This window comes from Streptopelia decaocto (assembly GCF_964273445.1).
Source record: "Streptopelia decaocto genome assembly, chromosome: 4".
Classification (NCBI taxonomy): Eukaryota; Metazoa; Chordata; class Aves; order Columbiformes; family Columbidae; genus Streptopelia; species Streptopelia decaocto.
In genome coordinates, this window is record NC_138658.1 from 3,410,526 (window position 1) to 3,426,485 (window position 15,960).

The 15,960-nt window shown below is 42.7% G+C and overlaps 1 protein-coding gene across 1 annotated transcript in view; it reads right to left on the minus strand.

Annotated features, from left to right (window-relative positions):
- Window positions 1-15,960, minus strand: part of UNC5C (unc-5 netrin receptor C) — a 226,525-nt gene that overhangs the window by 8,414 nt on the left and 202,151 nt on the right. The window contains exons 10-13 of the mRNA XM_082051376.1: window positions 15,232-15,576; window positions 12,424-12,511; window positions 3,761-3,929; window positions 1,358-1,591 (exon numbers count right to left, since the gene is read on the minus strand). Coding sequence (XP_081907502.1) covers window positions 1,358-1,591; window positions 3,761-3,929; window positions 12,424-12,511; window positions 15,232-15,576 — 836 coding nt within the window. The remainder of the gene's footprint in view (window positions 1-1,357; window positions 1,592-3,760; window positions 3,930-12,423; window positions 12,512-15,231; window positions 15,577-15,960) is intronic.

Here is a 15,960-nt window from a genome sequence, read left to right on the forward strand (position 1 = left end):
AACCCTCTGCTATCACACCGAATCGGATTAACTTTATCTCACAATGCTCCCTGCAGTCTATTAGAAACAAACCAACAGCTCCTGAGTAACACCTAATTGGATTCCCCCAGCTCTGACTGCATTAGCTGCCTGTCCAAGGCCCTTCCAGCTCGCTTATTATTACCTCAGGCCTTGACGAACCTGTAGAAAATTGTATTACCGCAGCACAGGCATAAAACCATCAGGACTTTTGAAGCTTGATTGCTGCAAAACATTCTTTCCACTTTATTTATTTATTTATTTAAAGAGGAACAAACAAAAGGGAAATCAGACCAGGGAAAAGAATTGTTTCTAAAATCCTGGTAACACCAACACATTGACAGAAACCCCATACATACAAAGCCATGGTGCCTGCTTGCACTCTTACACTTTACTGCCTTTCTTATATAGAATGATGGAAGTCCCTGCTTTGAAAAACACAAACATTTCCCAGCCAGTGTCTGTGGGTTTGAATCCCAATAGTTCCCATGTGGAGCTTAGGAAACAAAAGCATATACAGCAGCAGGATGACTCTGCTTAGAGTCAGGCTTTGAACTCATCTTGCTACAAAGAGGCATTTGGGAAGTTGCACTGGCTACAATTAAAGGAAAAAAAACCCCACAGCTTTTACTAACCTCCATTCTTACATGTACAGTTGGGGCTACATATTTCATGACTGCATCTATTATAGATAACATCTGTATAAATACACACATTTATAAAGAGAAATAGGAAGTACGGTTATCTATCTGTTCATCTGTATGTAGTGAGTGTGTGTTTGTGTGCATGCCAGGATTACACAGTGAGAGTAAGATTATATAGTTAGAGAAAGCAACAGCTTTGGTTTATTTCAGTTGCAAATTCCCAACACGAAAAACTGCACATGAAGAGGCGTAATAAAGCAGTATGAAAGCAGGCAGTGATTAACAGCCCAGAAGCTTCTTTTGTCATTATCAACTATTTACAAAGAGGCATTTATATGTTTCCCCATCTCTGGGGAGCTGGCACTTAGCATTAAAAATACATGAATAATGAATGAAGCTCTGTGCACCTTATGGCCTTTTAATAATGTAAAAATCTTAGGATTCAAGATATGATACAGGTAAAAAAAAGAAAAAAAAGACTGGTGGGTGGAAAATAGTGTGACCACCCCTATGCAAAGAACCACTTATAGTGTGTGGGGTTAAACTGCAAACCAGTGGCTTGCTGTCAAGCTCTTCTTCTAATCAGAAAAATAACCAAGGAAACAAATACACACAGCTGAGGGTCTATAGTCACTGCTATGACCACAGTCCTATGAGAGCTGGAGAGGGATAGAGAGCAAGAGAGCAACAAGCACCTTAAGGGCATCCTGCGTGTCGTCGAGGCAGTAGACGCGGATGCTGTACTCCAGCGAAGAGCAGGACAGCGGTCCAAAGATGGCCAGTTTGAGACGTTTGGCTGCTGCTTTGGTGATGGACTGTCCCACCAAGGCATATGTGCTGAGGGTTTCTGTCAGGATATGGCAGGCCTCCGAGTCCAGCTGGATGTAGCATGGAGTGGTGAAGTTTTCCTCCCCGACCACCACCACGTCCTAAGGCAGAAAGAGGCCAAGTTAGAGCTTCTGACCCCTCCAAGCTGTTCTACTTTGAGACAGAAATACCCCTTTCAAGCCTGCATGATGCAAAAAGTCCTTGCTCTTTGCATCTTAGATTAATCAAGATTTTAAATTCCTGTTTCCAGGGAAGGGATGATTTCTCTGGGGTGTTGATGGTGATGATGGTGGTAGAAATATCTTCCTGTCCTCCCTCTCCTAGGACTTGTAACTCTTTGCTCTGGTCCTGCAGCAACTTTTAAAGGCCTGGGTAGAGTTAGGCAAATAATAAAAATAGCACCAAAACTTTATTGAAAAAGGTATTGCAGACTAATAATTTGGTGACCACAACTAAACATCAGTGGTCATAAGCGTGTTGAAAAAATAACAGCCCTTCACTTCCTAAGCATGACAATAAGGAGTTACAAAAAAACAAGGAAGGGAAGTGACTTCTGCAATAGCCAAAGGCCACATCTACATGAAATATTTCCTGCTGCTTCATTGGAATAATCCTCCGTGACTAGACTGCAGGGTGAAGAAAGAAACACCTACAGGCTCAACACAAACAACCTCCTCGCCCTGTGTGTGAAAGAAAACAGCTCCCCTGCTAATTTCTCCATTCAACTCTGTGTGTAGTATCTCTGCACACAACACAAGGTGCTTTGAATGGTTTTGAAAGAGAGCAGAAACGAAAAGGCAGGAGTGGATGATGGCTGCCTCTTGCAAAGCCACATGATGCTCAGCACAACTCATCTGTTTCACCCCCCACTGCCTGCAGGTCTGCGGCATAACTCACACATCTGGCAGCTGAGCAGTGTGGGCTCAACTGAATTTTGGCATCACTTTTGCACCTCTACAGTCACTCCGGCAACTGGTGCCGGCCCTGAGCGATGCTGCAAGGGTGTGCATGTATGTGTGTGCATGCACATGGCAGGCTCAGCTTGGAGGACATGGTCCAGAATTGAGTGGAGGAAAGAGATCGCTGTGTGATGGCCAAGGACCTGATGGGCACCGGCAGCAGCATGTGCACGGCTGGTGAAGCAACTGCTCTGTCAAGGGCAGGAGGAGGATGGGAGAGAAAATGAAGAAGTGTCATAACACACAGACACAAATAAGGAACATATGTGTGGTGCCAAGAAACAGGCTGGTGGGGTGCAGATTAGTTGGCGAGACAGACCCGTGTTCACTGCACACTCCCTCCCAGCATGATGAAGAACCAGTGCCATGGGCAGGACCTTTCGAAGACAATGCCGGACGCGGTGCTCTCGCTGCTGTCAGCCCAGCTGCCTTCAAAAGCCACCCTGCCTTCATTAAACCTACTGGTAGGAGAAAATGCCCTTGCCAAATTAATTATGTGAGACCACACTGATGGCAGCAGGTACCCAGGAGCTGGAGAGGAGGGCTCTGCCAGGACAGCCTGACCTTGCCAAAAGCATCACTTTATGCTCCAGTTACAGTGGAAGATCCTTCTGCCTCCCTGCCTGGGGACATCCTCCTGCTGTACTATGAGCAAGGAACCACCCCAGGCTCCCACCAGTCCTGCACGGCCCAAAAATGCTCGTGTAGCTCCCCCAAGTTCACAGGATGCAGGGCTGGATCCTGGCTGCATGAACTGAATCCAAGTGATGCTCCACCATCTTCTTAGGATGGAAAAAGAAAAGAAAGATAAGGCCTATACATTTTATTAAGCTGGCCAATGTCTTGATGCTGAAGCAGGAGATCATTTGCAGCATTATTTTCACTTTCTTGAAAATAGACTATAAACCAGAGCAGTGAAAACTATTACCTGAAAATATTTTCCTATTTCTATAATTGAGTCAGACCTTAATTTTAGCCATTTTTTTGCCATTTTGCATTTTCCTTCTCTCCCCATGACTTCAGTACAACATCCTGCCACCACCAAAAGCTCAAGTGCCAAAATCCTGCGAGGAAAAGCTATGTTTCATGGAAAATGGCCAGAACTAGGAGGCACTAAAACTCTCCCAATACAGCATCTCCGCATGGGCACCAGGCAGCTTAGACACTTGGTGTCAAAGGGTGCCCGCAACAGCCATGTTTCTCACATGGAAAACCTGGAATATAGATAATCCTGGTTCGGAAAGGCAGCTGAAGGACAAGCAGAGAGCCCTGCATGCTGTCAGGACACAGGCTGAAGCTCAGGATCCTCACCTCCCATGGTCCCTGGGCAGCCTGGTGCTTCAGCTGGATCTGCCAGTCCTCCGTGTTGGGTTCTGCGCAGTGGTGCATGGTTAAAATGACGGGCCGGGTCAGCAGGGCTCCTGGTGGACCACAACTCACCACGGGGGTCAGCAGGGTTTGGTTGTCTTCTACAGGTGGCCTGGCAAGGGGACAAAAAGATAAATGAGTTGAAAAGGGCAAAAAGGCACATTCGCATATGTAAAAATTTTTAAAAACAAAAACTTTCTCTTAAAAAGATTGTGTGAGAAAAGAATGGGTGGTGTTTTGTTTGTTTGTTTTTCCCAAATCCCAAAATTTTTGCTTTTTGCCACCTATCACTCATTTGTCAAAATGCAGGTTTAGGAGACGGCAAATTATGGACCACCCTTGCTGAGCACCCTTCACTCTGAAGGATCCTTGCAGACCTTATGCAGGGGCTGAATTTCCCTCCCTGCATTTGGCAGCTGTTTAGCAGCATAAAAAAATGAACAGTGGCTCTTTTTTGTATTCAAATTCAAATTAAAAAAAAAAGCACCACATGTGAGAATTATTTCCCGACTGGACAGAGAAAATTGAAAAACAGAGGAAGAGAATGAACTAATGAGCACATCTGAAACCTTTTAAGTGGTACAGAGCACATCTGAGATGTGCAGCTTGAGTTCAGAGTCATCACCAAACCCACTACTGCTCCATTTTACTTAAAAGGCATTCAGATGTACTAGAATGGATATTGCAAATAAGTCTGTGGGGAGCAGGTGTCACTGGTGGTGGTGAAGAAAGGGCAAAGGGATGGTCGGAAATAGTGCAGAAGGCAAAACACACTCGCAAAGCCCAAGATTTCTGGTGATTACTTGGAACTGTGTACTTAAAAATACAGGTATTGTCCAGCACCCTTGCAGCCAGTCACTAGGAATGCGAGATATGGGAAATAATATAAATATATAAGATACATTGCATACGGTGTAGTTTGTAAATGACAGTGTGCATGTGAGCATGAGTAAGTTATCCCAGACCAACTGCTGAGGAGCTTGAAAACAGAGGAAGCATGAGTGGCTTTGACTATCCCGACATCTGGTGTGTGACAAATACAGCTGAACGGGCCTCATCAGCCGCCTCCCTAAATAATACGGAGGACAAACTCATAACCCAGAAACCAGCAAACAGGAGATGAATAGTGTTGAGTGAGATCTGTGCTTAACCTCCAGATTTGCCCAGAGGACCTCTCATCTTCTGCTCCATCTAAAGGTTCAGTTCCATGTTGCATTTACAAATACTTGTATTTATAACTAGATTGGGTTTAATGGAATTAGTTGAAACAACATTAAATACTGTTAAAGTCTTTGCCTTAACCAAAAGAAAGAGGAAAAAAAAAATTGCTGTAAACTCAGATAAAATATTCAATGAGGCAAAACTGGGAAAAAAATTCTTTTGATATCCAATTTATTGCACCTATGCTGGCTACTGCAAAGATTTATCCACAGGCAAATCCTAATTTTGCCCATATTAATCCATTAATCCTGCAGGAAATGTCAGGAAGACTTTTCAGAAATCTCTTTTCAGAGTGGGATGAAGGCACTTTGATAATTGTCTCTTGTTGCTACAAATGTTGTGGGAGGTTTTGATAACATACGAGGGGGGAAAAAAAAGTTCGGCATGGAAAAATTTAAGTATATGCAAATAAGTAAATCCAGATGATATGCATCTGTGGAAATTAACTGATGAGTTTACTACATAACTTAACAATTGTTTCTGGAAAGTCACGGACGGGAAACAAACAGCTGCAATAGCTGCATGACAGAAAAGATGTAAAATAGAACAATCTGGACAGCTATCATGTGTTGTGCCAGCTATTTTAGCCTCACAAACAGTACAGATAGAGCAGATAGAGTAGTGCTGGTTTTTAATGGTCATCTACCTTGTGCATTAATGGTTATTTGAACACTCTCCCACAGTCTAATCCAAGAAATTTCAAAACCCATGATGTCTTATGAGAAAGATCTTTCAAAATTACAATATTTGTCTGGAAAACTACAGATATCTCAAGCTATAGACTTAGTCATCTAGTTAACTTAACTTCATCTAAAAGACTACTGACCAAGGAAGGAAGGAAGGAAGGAAGGAAAATACAAGTTCTCACAGATTTTTGGACTGAATTACAAAACCATAAGTCAAAAAGAATTCAGGAGGGAATATATAATGATTTCCATTAAAAAAAACCAAACCAAAACAAAAACATACGGTATATTTTAGGTGAAAAATGAGTTAAAATCAACAAGAATCTGAGCACTTTTGCATGCAGTTAAAAAAGGCAAGAGGTCATTAAAATAATATGGTACTGATAAATCATACAGCCTAAAGTTGACTCAAAATAAAATGAAGTTTAGTCACTGCTCCGTGACAAAATTTTGTTAGCTGTTAAATTTTAGGACTCTGATGGAGGGCATGATTCTGTGCTGCAATATTTTATAGCCAATTAACAAAAGTATAAAGGGTGATGCAGAACAAAAAGTCGGGAGATGCTCCAGACTGCACAGTCAGCGAGTGAGATGGGAAGCGGATACAGGCATACAAAAGACATGCAAAAAATAGCAAGGCTTAGTATTTTTCCTCCCAAGTGGGTAAATAGCATCTTCATTGTCAAAGATATGAGATTTATTGCCAAGTGGATGAGGCATCATTGATATAAGTTATGATACAGGACAGACTGATGGGTGAAGAGCAGAAAAATGGGCCAGTTGTGAGGGTGGTTGACTTTGCAGTCCCCAGTTGCCAACCAGACACACGTCTGAGCTTGGCACCCCAAAGTTATTGAACAGTGCCCATCCCAGCTACTCTACACCATCCATCCCATGCAGATAAGTCTTTAAACACTGAGATATAACGAGTTGCAGAGAAGTTCTTGAGTGGCGTGGAACAGGGATCAGTATCACTGAATAGGCGAAATCCCAGGTCTGTTGAAGTCAACACTGAATTTCTCTCTGACTACTGTGAGGTCAGGATTTCTACTCACAGTATGGAAGGCAATGTAAATAGCAACACAATCATCAAGCTTACAGATAATAATAAATAAGAAATTACTGCAAGTAACAGTGAGAGCCAGAAAATAATGCAACTGATCCAGAGATGGTAAAAATATGTGCAGAAAATAAAATCCTAGTAATTGCATGTCAGCTCACTCTTCTGGAGCAAAATAAGTTCCAAACATAGTTATTTAGTAACAAAGAAAAGCAATAAAAATGAAAAAATATCTCAGGTGAGCTTACTGCCACACAGTAGGTGTCAACTTGTAATGAGACACAGAGGCAAAAAGCAGATCTGTTTTCTGGGGCTATATGGGACAAGGCATGTCAGAGTACACTGAGCTGATATTCCCTTTCCTATCCAGCTCTAACGTGACTGCAGGTAGCAGGGTGTTTAGGGACCTCAGCGAGATCTCGGAAATAAATGCCTAAAACCTGGAGGAATGAGGCTGAGCCATGTAGTGACACATACAGCAGAGAGGTACCCTGTGACATCCGACAGAAAAAAAGGAACAAAAGTGTCTTGACAGATCTTTTATTATTTCTCGCTGTTTCTAATTTCCATTTTAAAACAAAAGGATTATGCCTTACTATAGATAATGAGAACAGAAACAGATGCGGTAGACAAGATATATTGTACAAGTGATATTAATCTTTCTGCTTCAAGGCATAAACTCAACACTAATTGATGGAATTAGTAAACAACAAATTCCCCTGAAGACAAGTTATTGTGTAGTCATTCATTACAAGTAATTTTCTTCCTTCTCCTGGAGCAGGTGACGCAGCAAAGCCTTGCCTAGATGAGCACTTGTTGTGATCAAGTATTGCAATTTCTGTGTCACAGATTGCAGGAGATCCGGCACAGATACAGACACAGGGGAGTATATAGAGCGAGGGAGTTATCTCCTCTAAACCAGAAAAATCTATGAGCAGACATTTTCCAAACTGTGGGTCAGGTATTGTCCCATCCTGCACCACTTATCAACAACAGTCAACTTTTATTTGAAAGAAAACAAACTTTTATTCACTATATCTGGTCCCTTCACAATCAAATTTGTGTTTTTATTGGGATTACTCATTCGAAACTGTCTCCCTGTAATAAGCCCCAGACCATGTTAATTAAGATAGCTGTCAGACAGCAGATGTGAACACAACTAGAGAAATCTTTGCTCCTTACTAAGCCTACATTGCACTCCCTGGCACCATGCAGAGATGTTACCGGCAATCACAGCAGCTCAGGAAGGACAGGACGGAGCAGGGAGAGAGGAATGGCCAACTCATAGCAACAGATGGCAACCCTTCTACACAGATTAGCCAGCAGTCAGAGAAAAGACATTTATTTCTCTTTTTATTGCTGTGGCTTTATTTTTAATATGTGCTCCTTCTTAAGTTTTGAACTTATAATTCTTCGCTGACCCTGACTCTTCTTCCAGTCTATCTTTAGAAGGAAAATGATCTGAAAACTCTTCTTCCCCTTTGGCTTATGTTCTGGTCTTTTTTATTTTGAATTTTCAATTACAGTGATTGGCACTTCATGAAATTGTCTTCCAGATCTGTAAAGTAAATTTGTTTATGCAACTGAGAAATAGAAGGAAGGTGGAGAAGTGAGATGCAGAAGACTTTGATTTATTTTATTTCACATCACTGAGCTTAGCATTTACTAGTGAAAAAGTTGACATTGCTCTTTGGATCAAACTCATTGATCAGCTGCATTATTTTAATATGAAGTCTATATATACACTATAAAGCCACTGATCCAAATCCCTACAAGGCTGACTCAACCTTTCTCTCTTTTAAGGTAGCTAATTTGGAAGTTACACAATTTATGTGTGTCTTCCATCGAGATCTTCAGGAGTGCTGCTTGCTCTGCTCTTCAGGCTGTCACATTTTGTGGGCATGGCAACATCCATTCTCATTTGCATCATCTCCTGTGTGATGGATTATACAGGAGTGTCCTTCACTGTGCCATATTTAGTGCAGTTCTTGCCTCTGATCAGCATATGCAAGAGTAGTTCCACCTAAAGCTGTGCAAGCTCGGCAGAGGTTCACGTGGGAACACGGGAGCTGCCATACAAGATCAAACCAGTGGTCCATCAAGGCCCAGACCCTGTCTAGCACTGACCAGTGCCAGATGTTCCAAAGGAATTAGCTCCACTAATTTAGCTCACAGCTAAATTTGGTTTTTAACCCGAGGCAGTGAAGAAAATCCTGAAGCTTGGAGGTTTATACTCATACTATTTAATCCTTAGCCATGCAAGACTTAGGCTTTCTCAAATGCTCATGGGAACAGGCTCTTGCCAGTTACTGGTCAAAGCAATGTGTTTATTTTATAGGTTAAACCACAACTCAAGAAGTGGTCTTCTTGCAGATCTCAAAGTTGGTGGTACTTTCCCAGACTAAGGGAAAGAGCATCTGACCACCACTGAAAAAGCCAATGAGCTTCAAGACAGAAACCTGTCCGATAGCTGCGAAATATTCTCATAGGCTTGTCATTTTTTCAGTTAAATATATATACGTATACACACATATACAAGAGCACACACATATACATAGATATCTTCTTCCCCACTGTAACCACTACATAAAGCACACAGACCTTTCTATGAGGTCAACACGCCAGCCAGGGATCAGAGCCTGGTAGCTCTTGCCATCTATTCTGCCCCAAATGACAGGAAGGATGAAGATTAGGTCACAGAAGCAGGAAAAGCAGTCTACTGGAGTATTAGTCTAGGAAAAGAGAAAACCCACCGTGCCACAAGCACGCTAACACACTTAGAGAAAACAACTGCCTCCAAGTGGTGTTTATTGCAAGCCATCAGAACCCCAATTCATCACAGCAGGACAATGTTTTTAGGGTGACCCTCCTGCTCTCGGATGCTTTGATGGATATGAAATGGAATAGAGTGCCTCAGAAAGCTCTCCTAACCAATCTGCAAGCAACACAAAGAGTGATATTACTGGGTTACGAAGCCTCTCAAATGTCTATACTACAGGTTTCAGAGACTAACTGGGGAAATGTCTTAGGAAAACAAAGGAATGAAAAAGGGAATTTGCAGGGGTAACAGATTTCCTGTTTCAGCTTGACTGTTCACAAGTCGTTCTATATTTCTACAAAGAAAGTGTGAGCTAAATCTTAAGTTGCTGGAGATATGTGAGCTGTGATGGTACCCTTCTCTGTTACTGTACTGGTTCTATTTAGGGTAGTGCTATGGGGACCACATTCTCGCCTCTGTGGTGGTTATATACCACGAAAAAGAGCCTGCCTTCATTTCTGATTATAACACTCATTTTATAGCTTCATATATATGCCCCTTTCCAAACTACATCAACACACGACATGACTTCTCAACCCATACACATTTACACAGTGCTCATGAAAACAAATATAGGGTCTCACAGGGTTTATTGAACACACTCCAGTTACCACTTGGCCACAAAAGTGAATGTCTGCAGATAGTCCTTGCTGCGGACTGTCACTCTCTGCTGGAGTGCTGTAAGAGTGCAGCAGCGGGTTTATAAAATGACTGTGCTGCACACTAACTTGTGCTACCCATATGACTCCAATTATGTGAAGCAACATCTGCGGCCTATGCAGTCAGAAAAAGAGGCTTTAACCGAGCTGTAGCTCTGCTACAGCAAGTGAAGTGGCTGGTAACACACAGTCCTGAATCAGGACACCACTACAGCTGGGCACTGGGGAGAACCCACCCCCTTCTGCTCCTGAGCACCTGGGGAAAAGGAACAGGTAACACCAGAGGACAATATAGTCCTCTTATTAAGCCCTTTATGGTGACTATTCCTTTCCAAGTGATCTAGACGAGCGGAGGTTGTTGCATGGAGGGTGTTGGTCTCTTCTCCCAAGTAGCAAGTGATGGGACGAGAGGAAATGGCCTCAAGTTGTGCCAGGGTGAGTTTAGATTGGATATTAGGAAGAAAAATCCTTCACAGAAAGGGTTGTCAGGCATTGGAACAGGCTGCCCAGGGCAGTGATGGAGTCACCATCCGTGGAGGGGTTTAAAAGGCACAGCTTGCAACCACCACCATGACAGAATCACACAGAATCACAGAATTGACTGGGTTGGAAAAGACCTCAGAGATCATCAAGTCCAACCCTTGGTCCAACTCTAGTCTGTTTATTAGATCATGGCACTAAGTGCCATGTCCAATCTCTTACAGCACTCCATGACGGGATAAGCCCTGTTGCCCCATGGCCAAGGCAGCCTGCTCTCTGCTCTCCTCTACTAGGGAAAGAAATCACTGCTCAAAGTCTTCATTGCAAATGAGAATTCACACCTTTCCCTTCACTTCTGTGAGTACTTCAGCACACTTTGGCACATGCTTTTCCCAACACAGGTTAACCCATCCTTCTATCCCCTGTGTGACCTGCGGAGTGACAGCTCTCTCAAAGCACACAGAGGAGGCTTTGTGACCCTTGAAGAGCATAAATCAGACCAGCATGTGACATAGGTTGTCCACAGCTGCATGAATAAGGAGGCAGGGATTCCCTCCATAACCCTCTGAAAAGAAAATAACTGCACATATAGCTCCTAATAGGTATGTTTTTTAAAAAAAAAAAAAAAAAAAAAAAAAAAAAAAAAAAATTAGATATTTTTAAAAAGAGAGATGTGGAGACAAGTTGAGTAACAGGGAATGCCCTCTGATTTTATCATTTTTCTTTCTGCAGGAAAGAGTTCTTTTGCAATGCTGTTTGTAAGTGTCTTTAAAACACAGCCAAAAGTAGCAGGAATACAATCAATACTACATATGAACAGAGACTTTTTCTGTAGCTGCAATTAGCTGTTTCAGAGACCAGGCAATGAATAATGCATGAAAAAGGGGGGGTGGAGGGCTTCCTTATTTTTTCTTTAAGCAGATTATTTTAGCATGGGTGAAAGACCACCAAACTAAAGAATAGTGTTCAATATCACACAGTGTATAAACAGCTGTGGCTTAGCACATAATAAAACCCATTAAAGTGCTGAGCCAAAAAAATGTGTCTAGCTATGAGGGGAGAGAGGCAAAGTACCATATAATGGTTGCTTAGATTCACATTTGCCATTCAGCCTTTGTGCATGAGTCCATTCTGCAGACTAAGATCTCACCTTTCTCTTCATTAGGTTTTCCTAAACTGCTTCAAGTGGCATCTTGGCCTTTTCAGAAACTCTTTTTTAATGCCAAGGCTGCCAGATCACTCATTAGACATTAAGATCTAGAATATGAATTTGCCACACATGCAGATAACAGGCGAGAACAACAGGGGTCATCCCAAAATTGGCTCTGGGTGATCCTTGGTGTGCTGTGACTGGGATTAAGTGGGACAACTCCTTGCTTACTATTACCTGGGAGCAAGGAAGGGTGAAGGACACCAAAAGCTTTGGCTCCATCCTCTTCACTGCATGAACTAACCAAGCCCATGAAGGGTAAAACAAAAATTCACCTTCTATTATAAAGAAGAGGAGAGGAGATTTTCTGAGCAGGTGCTCACACACCTGTCCCTCTGCTGAGATAGTTTGTCACTTTGCTCCTCCACACCCTTCAACACAGCTGGTTTTGTATAAATGTATTACCACAGGTCTTTAGTTACTACATTTTCCCGCTCTGTTAATGCACAAGCCAATAAAAGCAGTCTTTTACCTCATGTTCTCCTTCCTGTGAACTGTCACATACATTTCATAGACTCTCCCTTGTGGAACGGCCCCGGCTGGGATCAGCAAGCTTACTCCTGCAGAACAGAAGAGACACAAAAGATAAGATAAAGGAAAAAGAAGGAAGTGAGCCTGTGAAGACAAGTGACAGGAGAGGCAAAAGATGAACCCTGCAATGCCAATTTTCACCCAACCTCACCAGTAGACTCTACATGACCTCAGCAACTCCTGAGAAGAAATTATTTACTGCAACCCTGGTGTCTCCAGCAGTCGGCTGGTCTGTTCTTCATCCTCTGGTGCATCAGCACTACAATACAGGAGTGAAGAAGACTTTTTTCCTCACTTTCACTTTATTTAAAGAGCAGACAGATGGTTATGCTGCTGCTTACCTTGTAAAACGATGGAAAAATGAACAACTCTGACTAAAATTTCCAGCAGCTGTAATGGGACATCTCTCCCTAGGCAATTCTTACTTAATTACAATCAGGAAAGAAAGGCAGTGGAGCACTGTCCCAGCAAGCAACAAGAACTAGTTGTTTTCCGAAAGATGGCTTCTGCGAGTGGCATCCTGTCTTTTTATGCATCCAGCTTCTAATTAGGCTACCAGGGAGACAAAATAGGGTATTTTGAATGTGCCTAGTCCTTTAAAGTGGCTCAAAATTCGGGTATCTAACCTTGAAAAAAATGTGGGCAAACATGCTTCTTGCCTCTTTCAGTTTACAAAACACTGTTCTTCCATGACTGCCATTTCAGAAATGTCCTGTCATTACATGACAAACAAGGCACACGACCCAGCTATTTCATTCTGCCAGCTGTCTCTGCAGATGTGGATTAGCTGGCAATCAGTAACAAGGATTTTAACACAGGTATTACTACATAGCCGACAACAAACCTACATGCACATTATTTACATATATGCATAGGCGCAAGAGGAGCTTTAGGGAAAACTTGCATGGTCTTGTCTCTTTATTGTACGTGGTTTGGTTATGCTGGAGATTTCCCATGTGTTGGTGTACAGGGGCTCAGCCCTGTACTAGGGAGGTATTAGGTAGGAAAGCATTTTTCATTAACACCTTCTGGCACTTGTTTCTTTACAGGGTTGCTACAACCTCACCGCTGCACATTCTCAACTGTAAGAGGGCAGGCATGATGTAAATGAAGGGCTTTGATCATATTAATAGAAGGATATATATACGACTGGAAGCAGCATGGAGTCATACACAGTAGCAGCAAACAAATTAATATATTTTACGATTATTTTAATCATTTGAAGGGACGACAGCAATAAATAAGCATTCTTTTTCTTTACAAATTTATATTAATATATGTTCATTAAATATGACTAATAGATTTTGCTGGCGACATGGGCCACCATGGCATGAAAAACCTGGGTATTAACCTTCAGCTGCTACTTAGAGAAATGTGAAATCCGGGGCTGTATACCATGAATTTTCAACATTGCTCAGCAAGTCAGCACTAGATTTCTTTAAGTAACTGTCTTTCACTCAGACTCTTGAATTTAATAGCCGCCTTTGCCCCCTGTTCCACAGTAGCTCAGAGAGGAGGACTCCATCATTTTTGGCTGCTTCCTGGGCAATGTGGGGCTGTGTTCTGGAAGGATCAAACCACCTCAATCCTGGGCCATCTAGGCATTTTGTTTTCTCCATAACATGAACAAGCAAGAAAAGACCCAGCAAAGGAGCAAGAGGCAAGGGTGGGCACCATCTCCTTGGGCAGGGCACTGTGCTGTAAAATGGCCAAAGGGTTGACCACACAATGTGAAGGAGGAAAGAAGAAATGCTGTGAAACCTTGAGCTATTGTGTTAGGTAGTTGTGAGCTGCGGTCTCACGTGCAGTGTGGCCCTACCTGGAGTCAGAGCTCCAGGAAAACCAGGCAGTGGGACTCCTGACCACTGTGTAGCCTTCATATCCCCAGCATGCAGCATTTTATGCATTTGATTTGACCCTACCTCAGATGTCAATGTTGCCCTTGATCAGCATGCAAAACCCACGGGAACATCTAGGTGCTGAACTTCCTCTGAACGTCAATATTTAGGGACCAAACAGCAGTATGACTCTCCTAAAAAAATGTCCATTTGTGAGATTTGTGCTCTCCAAGGCTTCTGGGATGGATTGGAGGGGGCCCAGCAGTCTGGTCTCCTACTGTGGGAGAAAGACTGAGTGGCACTTTGCAATTACATCAAAAGGCACTCGGATGCTCCTCTTTCCTAGTTGCTAAAGAAGTCAACAATTTATATAACGAGGAAAGAAATATAGAGGAGACACTCTGTGGCCTTATTTTCCTTGGATATGCAACGTGTACAGGAAAAAAGGCTTCAAAAAAATTAGTATTCTGCTGTCCTACTTCAATACCACACAGTCTGCAATGAACTGGAAGTGGAACAACTGATTTGTTTTTTAATTAATTGGTCTTTTTTATGTGTGATGACAAGATTGAGGCTTTCTGGCTTGGAGTCCCTTTCTTAGAGCTGCATGAAAGGTCAGGGATGCTGAGTCACACTTCACACAGGAGAGCTCTGAAGCCTTGCAGGTCTCAGAAATTGGCTAAGAGCCCTGCAATATTCTGTTTAAAAGGTGGCCAGGACTTTGGGAAACAAATATTTGAAGTACCTTGGTAGACCTGAATGGGGGAAAAAAACCCCCACATCTGTTTGTTGTAAAGAAAGAAAAGTTAGAGTCCCAGGAGTGACCCTGCTTTTTCCTGCATAAAAGCAAGGTAACTCCACTTAAAACAAGAAAACAATTGCATCTTTAAGCCACTGTGGCTGGCACTTACCTGAATTGGGAATTACTAGGTGACCTCCTAAGGAGTTGAAGGTCCCAAATGCAGTGCATGAGGGGTCTGTTTGCCGAGCAAGACTCTGGTTCTTCATGTTCAGGGTCTCGTTCTCCAGCAGAGACTGTGTAATCTGTGGGGACAGCTTGGAGGAGAAGTCCGAGAGGTCATCCTGCGGGGTGACTGCACCAGAGGTGTTATAAACCTTGATCTTGAGGTTGGGCAGTGGGTCCAGAATAGGAGAATTGGTCATTGGGATTTTATCAGAGACGTCGTGCAAGGCGTAAACAGGACCTCTGTACATGGCTGCAGCAGAAGTGAGGTCTGGTGGCACTGCCAGGAGGTCTGCATTGAACATGAAAAGGAAGAACCACATTACTTCTCTGTTCTGATGACTTCCTTCTGAGTAACAATTTGGGTTTGCATTAAGTATTTTCCCTTTCATACCATAGATTAAGATATACAAAGTCCTTGAAGATTGACCTCCATCTCCTCTTCCATGCGTCTCTCCAGCAAACTCCCAGGACTTGTCTTACCCCAGCTGCTACAGAATCTAATTGTCAGACAAAATTACAGTACCTCTCTGCTTTTTCACTGGGGTTGCTCTTCCTGGCTCTACTGAGATCTCAAGCATGACATGCTTAGCTTCAGGGCAAGATGTTTTCCTTACTCAGTAGATCTAGTTTTATTAACTAATACCCCCTCCTTAAATACTAAGTGACAGTCATT